Source organism: Seriola dumerili, unplaced genomic scaffold (assembly GCF_002260705.1).
Source record: "Seriola dumerili isolate Sdu_G_001 unplaced genomic scaffold, Sdu_1.0 BDQW01000533.1, whole genome shotgun sequence".
Lineage (NCBI taxonomy): Eukaryota > Metazoa > Chordata > Actinopteri > Carangiformes > Carangidae > Seriola > Seriola dumerili.
In genome coordinates, this window is record NW_019174788.1 from 2,909,759 (window position 1) to 2,927,486 (window position 17,728).

General features: G+C 41.6%; 1 protein-coding gene across 1 annotated transcript; it reads left to right on the forward strand.

Annotated features, from left to right (window-relative positions):
- The first annotated feature begins 2,549 nt into the window (after positions 1 to 2,549).
- LOC111235805 (sodium channel subunit beta-1-like) lies at positions 2,550 to 15,581 on the forward strand. The gene is made up of 4 exons (XM_022764361.1): positions 2,550 to 2,604; positions 11,013 to 11,179; positions 12,592 to 12,826; positions 15,436 to 15,581. The coding sequence occupies exons 1-4, from the start codon at positions 2,550 to 2,552 to the stop codon at positions 15,579 to 15,581; spliced, it is 603 nt and encodes a 200-aa protein (XP_022620082.1).
- The last annotated feature ends 2,147 nt before the right edge of the window (positions 15,582 to 17,728 follow it).

Below are 17,728 nucleotides of genomic sequence, written 5' to 3' on the forward strand. Positions count from 1 at the left end.
CGCCAGAAAAGAGTCTGTTTGTCATTGTCATCTCATCTCAATGGCACAAAATATGCAGGAACAGTTGATTGGTCTCTGCATTTTGTAAATACACAACCATGTTGGTCCCCATCTGCTGATTACACATCAGTCACTTAGTGTTGCAACATAACTTTAATTTAAGTTACTAAGCTTTTTGTGGAAGTATGCAAAATAACATATAGGATAACCAAAACCTATGGATTGCAAAGATTTTATAAACATTTCGAAATGTTGCCAAATGCAAATATGTGAAACACGAACAAATTAAATATATATTCAAAATTTCTCTGTATTTCGCTCTATCATTCTTATGCTGTAGTTTTCTACTGGCACACTTAAGACCTGACTGTTCTCTTCGCCAACACGTGGGGGTTTCATGGAAGTGATGAAAACATCACATAAAATCACTGTTGCCATAGCAACGGCTCTGTACCTCTCCCTCCTCCTACTCCTCCTCCTCCTCCGCCTTCACCCATCCCACAGACTGATTTGCGCGGCATCCTTTCACTGACACGCCATGTAATTTCTGGAGGTTACAGATTTTTTTTTGTGTGTTTGTGTGCCCCCCCCACCCCCACCCCCGACCCCACACTCGCTTTTTCTCTTTTTTATTTTGACGCTTCCGTCAGCATCTCCAGGAGGAAAGACATTTTCCTCCGCGTGTCTCTTCTTGAAGGCGAAAGGAAGAAAAAGCTGATTTTTTTTATTTTTTTTATTCACTGTGTCGTGCCCCTGATACTAAAATCTCTCCGATGGTCCCCGGTGTGACAGCGGAGGGACTTCCAGCATCTGACTGCGTGACGGAACCCGGGGATGGAAGCCGTCCACCTATGACCCAAAAATAGGACGAGACGTTTTGAAGGATATCAGAGGAAAAAAGCGCGTGATTTTTTGTTTGTATCGGGGATTTTGATAAAAGAGGTGACAGGTAGGAAGACGCAGGAAAACTGCGCTCAGCTCTGCTGCGTTTATGGGAATTGTAAAAAGGACATACAAGACTTTATGCATTTTTGTTTTCAGCAAATTCACTGATTCAAGACTATTCGTGAGTTAACTGTAGTTTCTTGTATGATCACCCGAGTTCAAACGCAGTCACACCCTATTCTTATTTCATAGCCACACCGCAGGAATGCACATAAGAGCAGCGCACTTTTCTTTTTTAGCCTCCAAAGACGCACAGAAGGCGGTGTAAATAACCCCCCCCCCCTCTGTAACTGCCTTTCAGACTGGTTACATGTGCTGGTGACCCATCTGAGCAGCAGAGCCACCTGTGCTGCTGCCGTCAAGCCTTTGAGCACCATGCGCAGACAGCAGCTAAACAAAACCATATGGCTTAAATGATGTGCTCAAACAGCGGATGGTTTCACTTGAACAAGTAAGAAGCAACCAGACTCTGCCCTTGATCGCTGACTAGAGCTTTTACCTGAAGAGATGTAGTGGTGAATCTGCAATTTGGACTGAGGAAGAAAGAAAGCAATAACAGTGATTTGAGGCAATAAGAAAAACAAGGTGATAATTGTAAATTCCTCCAAAGCCAAAGAGAGGTGGAAACAAGCGAAGGGACAATTCACTCTTCTTCCATTTGCCATTTCACTCACACTGTGGCTCTATCAGGCACAGACCCTCTTTTTTGCTCAGGTCATATCTGCAGTCGTACACGAGGGGAAAGAAGTGCAGCTGAGTGTTTCCTGTCGAAGGCCTCTCCGTGCATGCAACATTTTGACATTTTAACAGACTTTTCTGAACTGCACAATCACCCCAGCTCCATTGCACGAGTCTCTACCACGTCTTCCATCTCCAGCACAAATTCCATTGGACACCTCTGCATCATCCCCTATCAGATCAACCGTCTTTTCAACCTAAGATATCCGTCTTCCGGTAGCTTTTATTGTTAATCACTGACAGTGCCATTTATTGACCACTCTGCGAGTCAGGAAACTGGCATTATATAGTGCACACAGTCTCTTTGCGGAGGCCTAGGGGTGTGCCACAGAGTATAAATAGTTGAACAAAGGCCCTTTGGAGGGACAACAGGCCGAAACCTGAAACTCTGAGTGATTCCTCCCTCTGGTAACTCTATATGTTCACACACTCAGAGGCTGGACGGACTCTCTGGCTAAAAAGAGTGATTTAGATCCTGGGATGTGAAGAGACGAGGCGGCGCAGCTTCCACAGTGCTGTTGTCAGGTTTTTCAGGTGCTTAAGAGGACCGGATCAGCAAGAGGACCCGCCCACCCCTTCTTCCAGCCCTTGTATCGGCTGAAAGGAAAAAGGCGGAGAAGAAGAAGACACCCAAGTGGACCACACCCAGTGTCCCTACAACATCAGGAAAGAGTCTCCTCCTCTCACCTCCCAGACTTTTAATCCTAGTCTGGACATCTTTGGTGTCATCAAACTGGAATAGCTGCTGTAGATCTGTCTTGTCTGTTTGTGTGTATCCCATTCTGCTGTGTGTGTGTGTGTGTGTGTGTGTGTGGTGTGTTTTGACACCGCTGAGAGCTGCCAACAGTCCTCTTTCTCCTGTCAGGATGTCTGCAGTACAAGGGCTGCTGCTGCTACCTCTGGCCCTTCTGGCGCTTCAAGGTGAGTGGGCAGTGGTTGTGTTGCCATGGCGATGCCATGATGGCAACACCTTGGCATGCATATGAGCCACCATCCAATCTCCCTTTCACTGTCTGTGGTGTGTGTTACTGCTGAGGTGTTTGCTATTGTCTGACGTTGCCCTGTCTGCTCTGATAGTATAGGCAGTGTTTTGGGGGTTCTCTCGAGTTTGAGTGTGTGTTTATGGATGTGTGTGTGTGTGTGTGTGTGTGTGTGTGTGTGTGTGTGTGCGTGTGTGTGTGTGTGTGTGTGTGTGTGTGTGTGGGAGTGNTGTGAGTGTTTGTGGTTCCAGCATTGTGCTGGATCGCTCACTAAAAGCCTAGCTGTTTAGGGTTTTTTTTCCTTTTTCAGAATAATGAGTTGAGGCCATGTGGGGCCATTAAAATGGACGGCAGACACCCACACACACACACACACACACACACACACACACACAGAGAGAGAGAGAGAGAGATACAGCAGCCGTTGTCTCTTCAAAGACTTAGAACAATGTAGATTATTCACAGATTGCTGTGTGTTAGACTTGGCCATAGTGTCTCTCTGACGTCTGTGTCTATGTGTCTGTTTTGCAGTTCAGGGCTGCATCAAATGATTATTTTCATTATCAATTTATATGACAATTCTTGTTCATTCAATCTTGTAATTGGTTTATAAAATGTCAACAACAAAAAATAGAGAAACATGCCTGACAGGTGACATCATTAAATGTCAAAACCCCAAAGATATTCAGTTTACATCGACATAAAACAGAGAAAAGCAACAAATCCTCACATTGGTGAAACTGGAACCAAAGAATTTTGTGCCTTCGCTCGAAAATTTGCTTAAATACTGAATCATTATAAAAATAACTGCTGATTGATTTTCTGTAAAAACTTATCGATTCATCAACAAGCTCTAGATCAGTTAATAGTTAATGGAGTGATTTCAGCAAATGTTCCTATATACCGATACCCAAGAAAACTAGCTTCACGAAATAGAAAGTTTCCCTTTAAATTTGTGCCAATCATCTAAGTTTCCCTCGATCTTTCCGCTCCTCCTGCTGGTATCTGCATCATTTGAGATATCACGACCCAATGTACCTTCACAAAAGGCTGTTTCCTGCCATTTATTCTTTTATAGCAGCAGAAACACTTTCCACTAATGTGAAAATGGCCTGAGCTAGAAAATCCATCACCTCTACGTTACTGTCAGTCTCCTGACACCCACAGGAGGAGAAGCAGGGAAGTAATCTTTCACAAGATGATACTATCTTAACAAATTAACAGTCGCAGCCAGCGTTTATTTACGGCCTCTTGGTTTATTTTTGGTGAATGGGTTAAAATCATGGAAACGCAGGAAGATTCTTTTTTTTTTTCAAATGCTTTTACTTTTTTTTTTTAAACTTTGTTCTTTTTAGAAACCCAGACCAAGTAAAACCAAAGAAAATATAAGTTTAATATGTTTCTCAAAAAAGAAAAAAAAAACATGCACATATTAAAAGTTTTTTAGATGACATGTTGCCGTCATAGATAATCTTATTTTAAGCACTTAGATTTGAAATCGAGCACAAAAATGAGGCAATGCATTAAAAGAGAGATTTACTGAGCACTTATGTCTGTCAGCCAGCTGCTCTTTGTCTCACACTCTGTCACTGACAATACTAGTGACCACACATGCATGCAAAAGTCCACAGACCTTCGAAAAGAATAAAAATCACAGTAATGTCGTTATTCCTCTAAATGAAGAGGCAGTTCATTTAAGATGCGAGGTTGTCACGACAGCAAGCAGAGCTGCAGAAAGTTGAGCCAGGAACCAAATAGTGAAGCCTGGCAAAAAAAAAAAAAAAAAATATTAAGAAGGTTATACAACCTCGATTGACAGAAATAGACAGTTTGGTTGAAGGGCCGGCGGGTTAGTTAAGGTCTGAAGTGAGTGAGCACATCTGGAGCTGGACGCAGTGAGGATGAGGATATAAGGCAAGACAGGAAATTGGATGGAATCTCCCAAAAGACGAGGAAAAGGAACAGATTGAGGCTGATAAAAAAAAAAAATAGCAGCATATAGCAGCTTTTTATTTTGAAATGTGCATTTGCATGTGCTGATAAAAAAATAAACATGAGATGGAATTAAAGACTGTTTCTGAAAGGCAGTGGATGAATACAATAGTTGAATATTAACTAGGATGATTTGGTGATTATCACAAGCTCCACCCATGTTTCATCACACTAAGCTCCGTCTAAATAAAGTTTGGTGTCAGTTGCAGAGGACAAATGTAATCAGAATAAGAACAGGAGAAATAAAGAGACGCTCAAAAATACAATAGAACACACACGTATCACCTGTGGCTCATCCTGTCATTTCCATATGTATGTGAACATTTTTTTTTGTTACGCTCAAAATGCCAAAAAAAAAGAAAAAGTTAATTAAACTAGAAATGAAAAACTATTCAGCTCCTCTCTTTCCAAATGTAACAACAAGATCTTCCACAGTAATCCACAGATAAAAGTGCAAATACCAACTGTCTGTCTCTGAAAACAAAAGAACATTTTTAACCAGCCTGAAGCGGAGCTGCAGCCAGGTTCATCTGGGACCGACTATATTGTGGATAGAGTTCAGACTCTTTTCTGAACATCAGCGCTGAAGATGCATAAATTACAAAGAAATGTTTTTCATTTTTTAAAAAGAGTCACGAAGATAGAAAAATCCCTTCAAACAACACTCAACCAGCGACGACAATAAAATGTAATTTTGCGCGTTTTTGTCTTGAAAAATGACACAAACTGAGCCGTAAGTTGACAGAGTTGTGTTTCCCTGCGCCGCCAAACACAGGCTCATAAAACCTAATGCATCTGTTGGCAACTTTACCTAATGCATGCAGCAGAGAGACTCTTTGTGTCTGCAGTCGCACCCTGGAGCCATTTAGTCTGCAAATGGGTTGAGTATGAAGTAATGGTCAAAGGAGATCACCGTCAACAGGATATTTGAACAACCACAGCGTCAGGCCATTTGGATTCATGTCCATTCCTTCACTCCATCCCAGAATTCCGGAAATTACATTACAGAGACGCTCATCATTTTAAGATGCCGGCGTGGATACATAAACCAATTAGACATTCAAGTGATGCACTGCAGCAAGTTTTTAAAAGACAATTAAGTCTGATATACGGCCTGGTCTATAAAAGTGTTTGTGCTCTGAATTGTGACACAAATTGTAGTTTTTCCCAAAGTCTTAAAATAGGGAAAAAAAACACATTAGAATTTATGTTGTGAAATAATTTTATTTTAGTTTTTCTGCAGCTTCTTCAGTATCTACAGCTCTGAAAATCTTCTTTTTTTTTTTAAAGAGAAGAAAAGTTGAATAATTTAACATTATCTGTACTCTTCAAAGTGTTTGAGTGACAACTAAATGCGCCCGTTGTACCAGCTGAGTATGTCCACAACCCCTGATAAAATAAGGCTCTAGCATCCCGTTCCACACTGGCTACTACACACAGTGTATAGGATGTCTGGCTCTATATTTATTTCTCCGTACAAGCAGCAGACTTTGTGAACAAGGAGCTCTTGATTGATGCACTCCATCTGAGCGGCCCTGCAATCTGAGCAAAAACATGAATGTGATTTTCAAAACTATAACAGTCGTTCACTTGTGCAGCCTCACAACTGCATGGATCTAATTCTGATGGGAGTTTCATTTTGATTCTATTTGAGGTTTTTTTTTTTCTTTTTTTTATTGCGAGATCCTTTTCTAACCCACAAATCTGGAGCGAGATACTGTGCCGTGACCTAATTGCAGGCTGCATGCGTCCTGCTCACTTGTGTCGCACACATGACATGCAAATATACATGCACACTCGTGCGCGCGTGCGCACACACACACACACACACACACACACACCTGAGCCCGTGTTTATCCAGCTGTGTGAGGTCTGTAATCCCAGGGTGCCCTGTAGCAGCTGGAGGGGGGTGGGAGTCAGAGGAGCGAGAGGAGCTTTGAAGGACAGAATAACCTTCCACACAACTCACTTTGTATCAGGGAACTCATCAGCTGTGTCAGTAATTATCATTAACACCATCAAAATAGCAAAGTATTTTTGCTCTGCCCTGAATAAATGTGCTGCTCTGCACTTTCTTTCGCTCCTATGATCAGCGTCAAACTGCAAAAAGCAAGAACAAAGGCGTAAGTAAGAATTTAGAAATATTGGCTTATAGTTGAGCTGAAAACAGATTTCTTCAAATTTCTCATGTTTCTTGGAAAAAATACTTTCTTACTTCCCTCTGGAAATAATAAAAACTAAATGTTATGAACACAGACGTGTTTAGACGCTGACCCATACTGTTTTCAACTAAAGTAACGGTACACATAAAGTTCTGTATTAATAATTACATCCCAGTATATCAGTTTGTAAACATTTCTCATAGTGCTCAAAATACTGTAAAATGAATTATTATAAGATTCCTGTCTCAATACCAAAAATTGCCACTGTGAGGTAAACCTGTCAAGACAAAAAACTTTAATCTGATCAGCTCATCCTCCATTTTAGCGGTTTTCCAGTATCGACTGCGAAAGCACTTTATGAGGACACGTTAAACCATCAGTACTCAACACTGTACGTAACACCGCTGCAGAGAGAAGAAACACTGAAGAAGCCATACAGCTAAAGCAAAATTAGCTCTCTAACAATCACTCAAGAAAATCAGGGGAGAAAAAAAAGGAGCAGAGGGAGCTGATATCCCGGAGACAAGCAGACCAATAAGAAGCGAGGCATGAAGCTCATGAGTGCTGGCATTGCTACGATGCTTTATCAGCACCAGTGACGTACTTCTTCACTCCACTCGTACACTGGAGGCTCACAGAGCAGCGTGCTTCAGTGGTCCACTAGTTGCAGTGGAAAGTCTCTTGCTTGCTTGGTGTCAAGGGAAATGTCATGGATGCTTGGCATTTCCCTAGGTCATGTATGCCTACAGTATGTGTGTGTGTTTGTGTGTGTGTGTGTGTGTGTATGTCTGTAGTAACCTTGCCATGGAAACAGATGTTGTCCTCCCTGATCTTTTTTTGCTGTCGCTTATCCAATTTTCTTTTCTCCTGCTCTCTCTTACGGCCAGTTCAGCAAATTACCTCGATCCTTTTGTATCTCCTTTAGCTCCCAGCAACATGCTAAGCTAGCTAACGTCAGTAGGTGGATGGTCTTTTGTGGTGCTAAAGCTATGAGTCAGTTTTTTTAGTTTTGTTTTTTTTGCTTTGTAGGCCTGATGGGTTCCACAGCAACTGATATAAGGGATTAACCAACCACCCCCCTGTCAGGGAAAAAAAACCTCCTAATCTGCAATTTCTGGAATATCCGTTGCATAATCCTGAACCTCAGTCCACAGATTACGCAATGGATTTGCATTTTTGATGCTCGGTGCGTGTGTGTGTGTGTGTGTGTGTCTTGCTACTGTGAGTGAGAATCGTTACTGAGGCAGTTTGACGGCTCTGACTCTGTTTAGTCTGCACTTTGGATGTGCAGTTGCTTGAGTGTCTGCTCGCATGTTTGTCTCTCTCTCTCTCTCTCGCTCTTTCTTTTCTCTGTCGTCTTCACTTGCTGTCTCAGCTTCGGACAGTCAGCAGCTTCCCTGCTCACCTTGCACAATCTCGCCTCTCGCTGCGTCACCAACCTCCCTCAGGATTACTGCCTCACGCTGTCTGTGTGTGCCGCTGTTCCTGCTGGGTTTTCATCTCTCGTTGCTCTTCTTTTGTTCCTTCAATCCTGCAACTAAAGTGCTCTCTTCTTCTTCTTCTTCTTCCTCTCCTTGTTCAGACATTTCTCCCTTGCTGTCCGTCAAACATGTGCTTTGTTGTCATTGTAATGTGTCTCCTCTGCCTGTGTTCCAGGTCTCACCACCTTTCCTCTGAGCACTCAATGTGCCAGCTATCTCGAACCCTCCTGTGTGTTTTCTGCATGGGATGCCTTGCTCCTGTGTCTGTCTGGTGTCTCTTTGCCTCTCTGTCTATTTCTGCCCCTCTGTCTTTTCTACACAGTAGAAGCTGATACCCTAGAATCTCTAACAGACTTGAGTCACTGCATATTAATGTTTAACTTCAAATTGAAATGAAAATGCTTTCCTGTGCGATTTCACAGGGGCATTGAGTGATGAATGTCTTTCATCGACCTCTATTGGCAGCCGAGGATTAGCAGCAGCACTGACAGCTGGTGCAGCTTACAGCAGCGTATAATTAACTCAAACAATCAACTGACAAGAGAGCTAATTAGAGTGGAGATGAAACTGAGAAATATAAAATAATGTAATAACTTTACATTTTCCTCTTTTCTGTGAATAAGTGCACCTGTTTTATAAGCAGTTCAGATAATGAATTAGCAAATGCTGTTTGCCTCAGGTCTGTTTGTTTTAATCTAGAGGTCCTCAGGAGACCCGCTGCCCAGAAAACCCGAAAACCCAAAAACCCGAAAACCCCAGCCTTAACCGATCCCTGTTCTGTAGGTTTCAGACATTTACGTTTTCCTTCCTTGTCTTATTGTGGTGGGTTTCAGTCTGTGTAGATGTGACGTTAAAGGGAAATTCCAGTTCATTACAACAATTATTTTGGTCATTGTTTTAATCCCTTATTAAAACACTGTTCTCATGAAAATAATTACAGAGATCTGGGAACACGACTGGGCAACAACACAGTCTGATGGTGCATGAAACAATGCACACAGCCTTGTAGACAGGTTGTAAACAAGTCAACAGTTCCTACTATCAAAAAGTAAACAACAACAAAAAAAAGTTTGATTTCAACCTATGACCTGTGTGGTCATGTGACTGATGTCTGTTCAGAGATGTTGCTGCTTTCCCAGATCTCAGCGACTATCCTAGTGAGAACAGTGTCATTACTATGAACAAGAACAATGGCCAAGTTTTATGAAACTGGCGTTCACCTTCAGGTGGTCAGCGGATCCAGCACGGCCTGATGAAATTATTCATCAGCACATGCTGTATTTTTTTCTCCATCGGAACAAAATGCAGACGATAACTTGTTCGAATGCGGCCTGGGCTGGAATGAAACCAGTTTCAGTCAGGCTGAGGCTCGGGTTCAGTCGATCTCGGGTCCAGCTGGGCGGCTCGGGTCTGTGTTTGCTTTTAAATGCACGGGTCCGTCTCTTATAGTAGAATATGATAGCAGTGGAGCCAGTTACCTTGGTTACTTTTGGGTTTATATTTCTGGGCTTGTTAAGTCTTGCATTATGTTCTTAACCTTCTTTTCTCCTCTTTCCCCTTTTTCTCCTCTCTCCCTCTTCTCTCTCCGCAGTGCCTCAGCCAGCATTAGGCTTCTCCTCCCCTGCTTCCCCCATCTCCCCACGCTTTTGTAGAAATGGCTACTACTGAAGCTTGTGCTAACTTTCTCTTTCTTCCTTCCTCCGTCATTCCTCCCCTTCCATCTCTTTCTCTGCAGTGTGGTGGCATTTCTATTTGTGTAATTTTTTTTTTTTTTTTAATGTCTCTCTATGGCGCTGCAATGTTTGTATCCCAGGGAGTAAAAAAAAATCGAGCTTTGCTGTTCTATATTTGTTTATATGGACGACGTGCAGCCACTGTGAATCTCAACCAAACTTATAAGGATTTCTAGAGTTCATCTGATCAGCGTTGTGCTATGTGTTTCCTGTCCTCTCCCTCATCTCCCTCCCCCTCCATCTTACAATTCGAAACAAAAGCTGCCCCAGAGGTCAAAGTTGAGAATAGCACACGATCATTGGTTGAGAGCGATGCTGAGGCCTCAGTGGAAACTGCAAGGTGCAGTGTGAGAAAGAAACATTTGGAGTTACAGGTGTGTAACTCCTGGCCGATGAGAAGTATGTGTCATGATGATGATGGCATATATAGACTCACGCTTCTATATATGAATTTAGCTCAGATACCAATTGACAGAATGCAAGAAAATAGTATCGCTCACTGCAACCTCTTTATTTCCCCTCAGCTTCACAGATTAAAAACACCTGAAATGTAAATTACCACAAAACTGAAGGCCAAATTATTCAAATTCACAACAATCTATGAACTGAAATGGTGAGTGGAAATAAAAAAAAATGCAAGAATAAAGCTATGCCCGATAAGAAAGAAAAAAAAAAACACGCATGCAATGAGCATTGGGAGCAAGCACGCAAAAATACACAACTTACAGTAGCTAACATTGTTTTGTAAAGTACTGTTTAGACAGTTTGCCTGCAAGTACTGAGATACTGCCAAACACCAGAGCTCTGCCCCTGTGCCAACCTTCCCCCGCGAGTCATGGGTACATGAAAAAGAGGATGATGGCCGCCCACGGCTCTTACCTCTGAAACCTGTGGCCTGCAAATAGACAGAGAGCAAAAAAAAAAAAAAAGTGATAATATCGGGTTTCTCACTGTGTGGTCTTCACCCTCTTCACTCTGTAGCATCTCTGTGCCGTGGAGCCTGCGTGGAGGTGGACTCAGACACAGAGGCTGTGGCCAATGAAGGCTTCAAACTGGGCTGCATCTCCTGTAAGATGAGGGGCGAGGTGCCCGCCATGGCCTCTGTTGACTGGTACTTCAAGGCTTTGGATGAATCCAACTTCTCCCATGTAAGTAGTAACAAGAAATATTACAAGACAAACCTTGCAAAAGCAGTACTTATTAATGAATTAAAGGAATAGTTCTTCTTGTTGATAGTTAAATGAGCAGATTGGTACCAGTCTCTCACTCCATTGTAAATATGTAGCTACAGCCTGATGCTGGTTAACGTAGCTTAGCACAAAGACTGGAAACAGCTTAGTTATCAGGTGTCCAGATAAAGCAGTAAAATAATCCCCAAACATCCTTCACAATGATGTTGTTTGTCTTCTCTTCTGGGAAACAGCTACAATGCATTTAACATGAGAGAGTGCACAGTTTTGCATTTTTCATGAGGGGTTTTTTTCTTTTCTTTTTTTTGCCCCCTGTTTTGTGTTGGCTGGAAGGCAGCACTTTTGCTTACCTAAGGAGTCCTCACCAGGCAAAGCAAAGTAAAGAGGCCATTATGGTATATGGGCTGATAGGAGAGATCCCATTAGCCCTCAGCTGTCATTTAGAATTTGTATCCACTAACTCACCAGGAAGTGAATAAGTGAGGGCGTAACTGCAGCCTGGTCAATAACAGGGTTAATAAGGAGCATTGGTGATGTGGAGACCAGCTTGTCTGTCCTCAAGTATGACAGGAAAACCGAAAAGCAAACTTGACATATTCATTTCAACACAGAAAAATCAACTTACATCTAACAGCATCCAAAAAAAAATAAAATAAAATTCCCAGCAGCTTTCTGTTGCAGTTGAATTTATTTACATGTGTAAATAAAAAAGTAAAAAATAATGAATTAATCTGAATAATAGACTGTAAAAAGACAGACGCAGCCTCTGTGACGTCACACAAAGGTTTCTGAAGAGCGCCTTTGAAGCTCAGAGTGGGCTGCTCTGCCATCGCCATCTTGGCCTGACTCCGCCTAACCCTCAGCTGATCCAGAAATGGGCAAAGAGGTGGGGCGTGTGTGGAGCCGGGGCTTCAATGGATGCCAGTTTGTGGCAGGCATACGCTCACTCGTCTGTCACTCAAAGCACCCTCGATTATGCAGAACTTTAAGCCTTAATAAACTTTAAACGGGTGAGTTATATAAAAATTCACCACCCATACAGTTGTAAACATGTTTAGTTCTGCTGTAAAGTCATTTTTAACGTGGGAGTCTCTGGGGCTGGACTCACTTTTGGAGCCAGCCTCAAGTGGCCACTCGAAGAACTGCAGTTGGTGGCACTTCAGCACCTTGACCACAGCTATTCTCTAACAGTCCCCTGGTGCTGATGTGTAAGAGGTCAAAGGTGACATAATGCAAAGCTTACATGACTAGCAAATGGTTAGAAAGATGCAGGAACACCATGAGGCCTCTGAGGCCTCACATCTGAATACCTTCAGATCACTTTGCTGAATCTATTTCGCTTTGCCTCCCATCCTGTTATTCTCCTCCAGATATACACGTATGATAATGGAAGCAATACCACTGACCCACGTTTCATCGGCCGTCTGCGCTGGAACGGCAGCAAGCAGACCAGGGACCTGCAGGACGGCTCCATCTACATCCTCAATGTGACCTACAACGACACGGGAACCTACCAGTGCATATTCAACCGGATCCTCATGTACCCCAACTACCAGTTTCAAACCAACGCTCGCAAGAATATCACCATTAACGTGGTGCCACGACGTAAGAGCAGAGGGGAGGGATGTTGTGCTGCATGTTTGAGAAGGAAAGAGTTCAATTAAATTAGCCAAAACCACTGACATCACCACTGATTTGCATTTCTAGATCCATTTTTATGGTTTGGGACAACATGATGTCACACTGAGACATTTGAACACTAGACAACACACAGTGGGCAGTAGACGGCCTAACAAACTGTGCACGAAGGTCATTTATTGAGTGGTCTAATACCAAAACAAACCATCAGCTTGCACAGTTTATATGCAGTACAGTTTGTGCTGAAAAGGCCAAAATAGCAGTAGGACTTTTTTTCCCCTACATTTCAGTTGTCTACCACTCTACGGCTCTCACACCACAAACCTTGACCTCATTTACCCCTGTATATCTTGAGTGGATCAGATCAGCTGGCTAAGTGTAAATATATCCACGAGGCACATTGAAATCCAGTTGCTGAAACCACCTCTGTAGGTGGTTGTTTACTCCTCCGACAGCATAGCTACATCAGTAAGCAGTCTGCGGAAACAGCCACTCGCTGTCCGATTGTCTGAATACACCCGTTGTCTGTCTCCTCAGTCCTTGTGATAACTGCTGCTAAAATTCACACTGAAATCTGCCGTTGATTTCTGTCTCATTAAAGCAACAAGGAAAAACTGCTCCCAGCAATTTCTACACATACGATCAAACACTTTCTCTTTTTGCGAACCATTATTCTTCTCCTTTGTTCATTCATTTATTCCATGTCTCCCTCCTGCAGCACGCTAATGATTTCAATGGGGCAAATATCAAACAGGTTTAAAAAACATTTTCTGAGAATGAATGGCAGTGACTGGATCTGAAGACTCCGGTTAATTAGAAAAAATGTTTTCACCTAATTTAACAATATATGTCAGGTTTTGGTGTATGTCCCTAAAATGTGAAAGCAAAAGACTCACTGCAGAAGAAAACAGTAGTAAAAGAGACAGAGATACCAACTTAAAGATCCACATTACAATGCAGTCACAAGACATCCTGCATCTTGAGGAGAAACACTGTTGGAAAAGTTATTTTCACATTTAATCTAACTGCAGTAGAAGTAGATGCAGCAGGTTTAAAAGTATTATAACACAGAATCACAGCTCAGCGTCACAGACTGGTGACATTTAATAACACACGGTAGGAGTTTTCCTTTAAGAGGTAAGGATAGCTCTGTTGTCACGGTATAAACACAGTATTAAAGCATATGTGTGTGTGTGTGTGTGTGTGTGTGTGTGTGTTAGTCAAACACTGTCCTCTATATGCTTTGTGAAGAGTCCCAGACCTAACAAAAGGATAAACAGACATGCAAGCACAGCTCAAATATTCCCAAGCCTATTTATAGAGCTGCAGTGTTGTTGAGTGTTTTTTCCATGGATATATAAACAAGAACAAAACTCCCAAGAATATTCTTGCAGTGTTTGTAATAGCAGAATATAATTATTTATACAACACTTAACCACTATAATATTTCACTATAATAATATTCATTCTTTAATTAAAAGTTATAGTGATATTTTTATTACTTAGCTTTTGATGTCTCACCACAGTTATATTAATGTTTCCTATTAAAATTATAAGTCGCAATGAAATAAAACTAATATTTTAAATGCAAATAATACACACACAATAATTTATAATCCACAGCTTAAAATGACAGGCCGTAGAAATAACACTTAAATACAAGCATCAAAAGCAAGAATATGTTTATGACAGCTGTTCAAAGAGATGTATCACCTAATATTCACCATGTAATGAGACGGCCAGAAAACAATTGGCGTTTCCTTGCTGCTCAGTCAGAGTCTACGGCTAAAGCTGCTCAAATCAATATGTTTATATTAATGATGGACCAAATGATGACAAACTGATAAAGAATCAATGTTGACAGAGACCAAAACAGAGCCAAAAAGAGAGTGAGTACCTGACTTATATTTGGCAGGGGGACAGAAGCATGACTCTGAATGAATGATAATGTTGCTCCGAACCTGCTGCATATGTAAAAAGCTGTTTGCTAGCAAGTTCACCATATCAGCTCTGTGACGTGATAATATGTTAATGTTATGTTCACAGTTTGTTGTGCAGCCCCCAAGTGGTCAAAAAAAAAGGGTTTAAAGAGTCATTTGAATTCATTAAAGGTCTCATTAGCTCAATGGGGCCTTTCAGCATCTTTGTTTTTCCGGGTGGCAGTAGTTTCAGTATTTTTGTTTCACAGCAAGAAAAGCACAAAAAAATCTGCCATACGCGATGTTCCCAGCATCGAACAGCAGACTAACAAAGTTAGCAGGTTAGTAGGTGTTTTATTTTCACTGCAAGGATACAATGAGCAGTAACCTTTAACCTGTGGGGCTTTCACTGCAGAACATTGAACCCTTGTGGATGTCGGACACTGTAGGTTGACTGTATCTGCAGCAGCATTCAGGAAATGATGGATTGTGACACAATGTAATTTAGGGCAGGAGGTCATGAATTATGTCTCATGTCGTTTAAAAAATGTATGGCCTGGGCTGCCTTCATCTTTTTTAAAGGTACAAAATCAAACCCAACCCCCTTTCCTTAAGCACAGAGATACAATATATCTTACCTTATGTCCCTCTCTGTAGTCACCAGGGGAATGGCATCCATCTTGTCTGAGGTGATGATGTATGTCTCCATCATCGGGCTGCAATTCTGGCTGGTGGTTGAGATGATTTACTGCTACAGGAAGATCTCAGCAGCTGGAGAAGAAGCTCTGAGAGAGAGCGCGTGAGTAACACCGATAAAAACTCAGACACAAGCGCACATGCAGCCAGCCTCTCTCCAGTACCAGTCCTTCTCATCCAAACGTCCAGATTTCCCACCGTCCACTTTGGCCGCCGTTTTCCCTCCCAGTCATTGTTTGGAAAATGGAAACGCAATCTGTTTCAATCTGTTTCAATCTGTTTCAATCTGCTGTTTTCAATCACCAAACGTTCTCCTTTTTTCTCACTGAACTAATATCTTTTTCTGATTGTGATTCACTGATCTTAACTGCCTGTTTTTCTCTTCCTTTTCTCCTTTCTACCACTCTTTCCTTCAGGGCCGAGTATTTAGCTATAGCATCGGAAAGTAAAGATAATTGTGCAGGTGAACAAGTGGCAGAATAGCACTGGTAGGTCTGGAGTCTCACTATAGATCTCTGAATTCACTTTCTTCTTGTCTTCTTTCTTGTTTATTTTACAAATCATAATACTTGTTTAAATAGCTCTACCCCGTCTTGTACATGATTCATTTTATCTGACTGCTGTGTGTGTTTTACTTCAGGTCAAGGAAGAGTTCAAGACTTCCTTGAGCAATCTCACATCCATTTTCGTGCCCTCCTCTCCTCTCACCATCACTCACCTCCTGCCATCCTCTCCACATGATGGGAAAAGCGGAACCACAGAGGAGAGAGATCTTCACAGAAAGGCTACTTAAGTGACTTCCTGCAAAAAGGATGAGAAAGACTGAACTGTATCCTGTTCTGAGGGTCAGGACGGATGCATTAGGTCGCGGTTCGACGGGACAGAGGGACTGTATATAGGTGTACAAGTATGCACAGATAATATTTGAACACGTAGTATATTATACGCCTAAATTGTATATTCACTATTTGCATGCTTACGAACTTATCAAAATGACTGACAACAAGCTTGAGATGTCGTGTCACATGTTTTAAAGAAAAACTGTTTCGTTACATTTCATTGCACACCGTGTGTTGACGTCAGGGTTCCACAGAAGTGTTTACTCTGTAGGTTTATGAAGCTTTAGTGCAAATAAAATGTTTTTAATGGTAAATCAAAACATTTGCACAAAAAACATCAAAAAAGAATATTTGGAACACATTTATTTTACTTTGAAATACTAGTATGACTACATTTTACTGCTAATTTCCTTGCTGTTGTGATGTAACTCTATTCAAAACTACAGAGGACACAGCACTGCAACAGCTAATAGTTTCTCTTAAGTGTTTCATTTTGAACACTTTTACTGCCAGAAAATGTAATGTATTCTGTATTTTTCCTCAGAATTTCATTAAAATCAGCCTAAAAATGTAAGAAAACAAAAAAACATTTAGATCAAAATGAGACGCAATCAATGAAAAACACAAGGGAAAAAATCCTAATTGCAGGTCCATCATCTCAGCAGTGAGCCGCACAGCTGGCAGATATCTGAACTGACAACACATCCAAACTTTTAGTTTTTCTTCCTCAGACATTTAAACAAACAGAATTAGAGAGCAGGTTTAAGTTAAGCAGATGTGAAAATACGAGATGAACTGTCGACTTCGGAGCAGTTGTGAAAACCAATGAGTCACGATTGTCACACATCAGATGAAAATCGCTGTACTCAGTCACTTCTGCAGTGATCGCCCATCACCTTCACACGTCTGCTCACCGAGGGAAATGTTATCTGTTTTAAATGCAAATTGTGATGAGTGTTGAGCTCGTCACTGGAGGATGTTCGAGAAAGACTTCAAGTGTTGTCAAGTGTTTCAAGTCGTAGAAAAACATTGTGCAAGTCGTGGTTTTAATGTCTCACATTGGACTGGGGAAGCAACTGCAATTAGAAACTGTTGTCTCTTAAATTCTCAGACTGTGTTTTAGTGATGTTTTTCATATCACAGAAATCAGCTAGAAAAGTGTTAAAAAGTTGATGTTGACCGACCTGTTTCAACTGGCTAAACACAGCGGGCTCGCTGCTCATTTTAATTTGCTCTTCAAAATTGTTTAGAAGTTTTAGTGGTGAGAAAATCTCTGGCTACATTTAAATGGCATGTGCGGCTAACAGTGTGGCTTCCTGTGACATATGAGAAGATGACTGCACAATATTTATTTGTATCACAACAAAAGAAAAAAAAGAAGAAAAATGATGCAGCTTTACCAATACCCACACAGG

Excerpts from the sequence above, each read along its gene's own strand:
- LOC111235805 (XM_022764361.1), top strand. The coding sequence starts at position 2,550 with ATGTCTGCAGTACAAGGGCTGCTGCTGCTACCTCTGGCCCTTCTGGCG. Across the intron at positions 2,605-11,012 it reads GGCCCTTCTGGCGCTTCAAG|CATCTCTGTGCCGTGGAGCC; the intron begins GTGAGTGGGCAG and ends TTCACTCTGTAG. Across the intron at positions 11,180-12,591 it reads ATGAATCCAACTTCTCCCAT|ATATACACGTATGATAATGG; the intron begins GTAAGTAGTAAC and ends ATTCTCCTCCAG.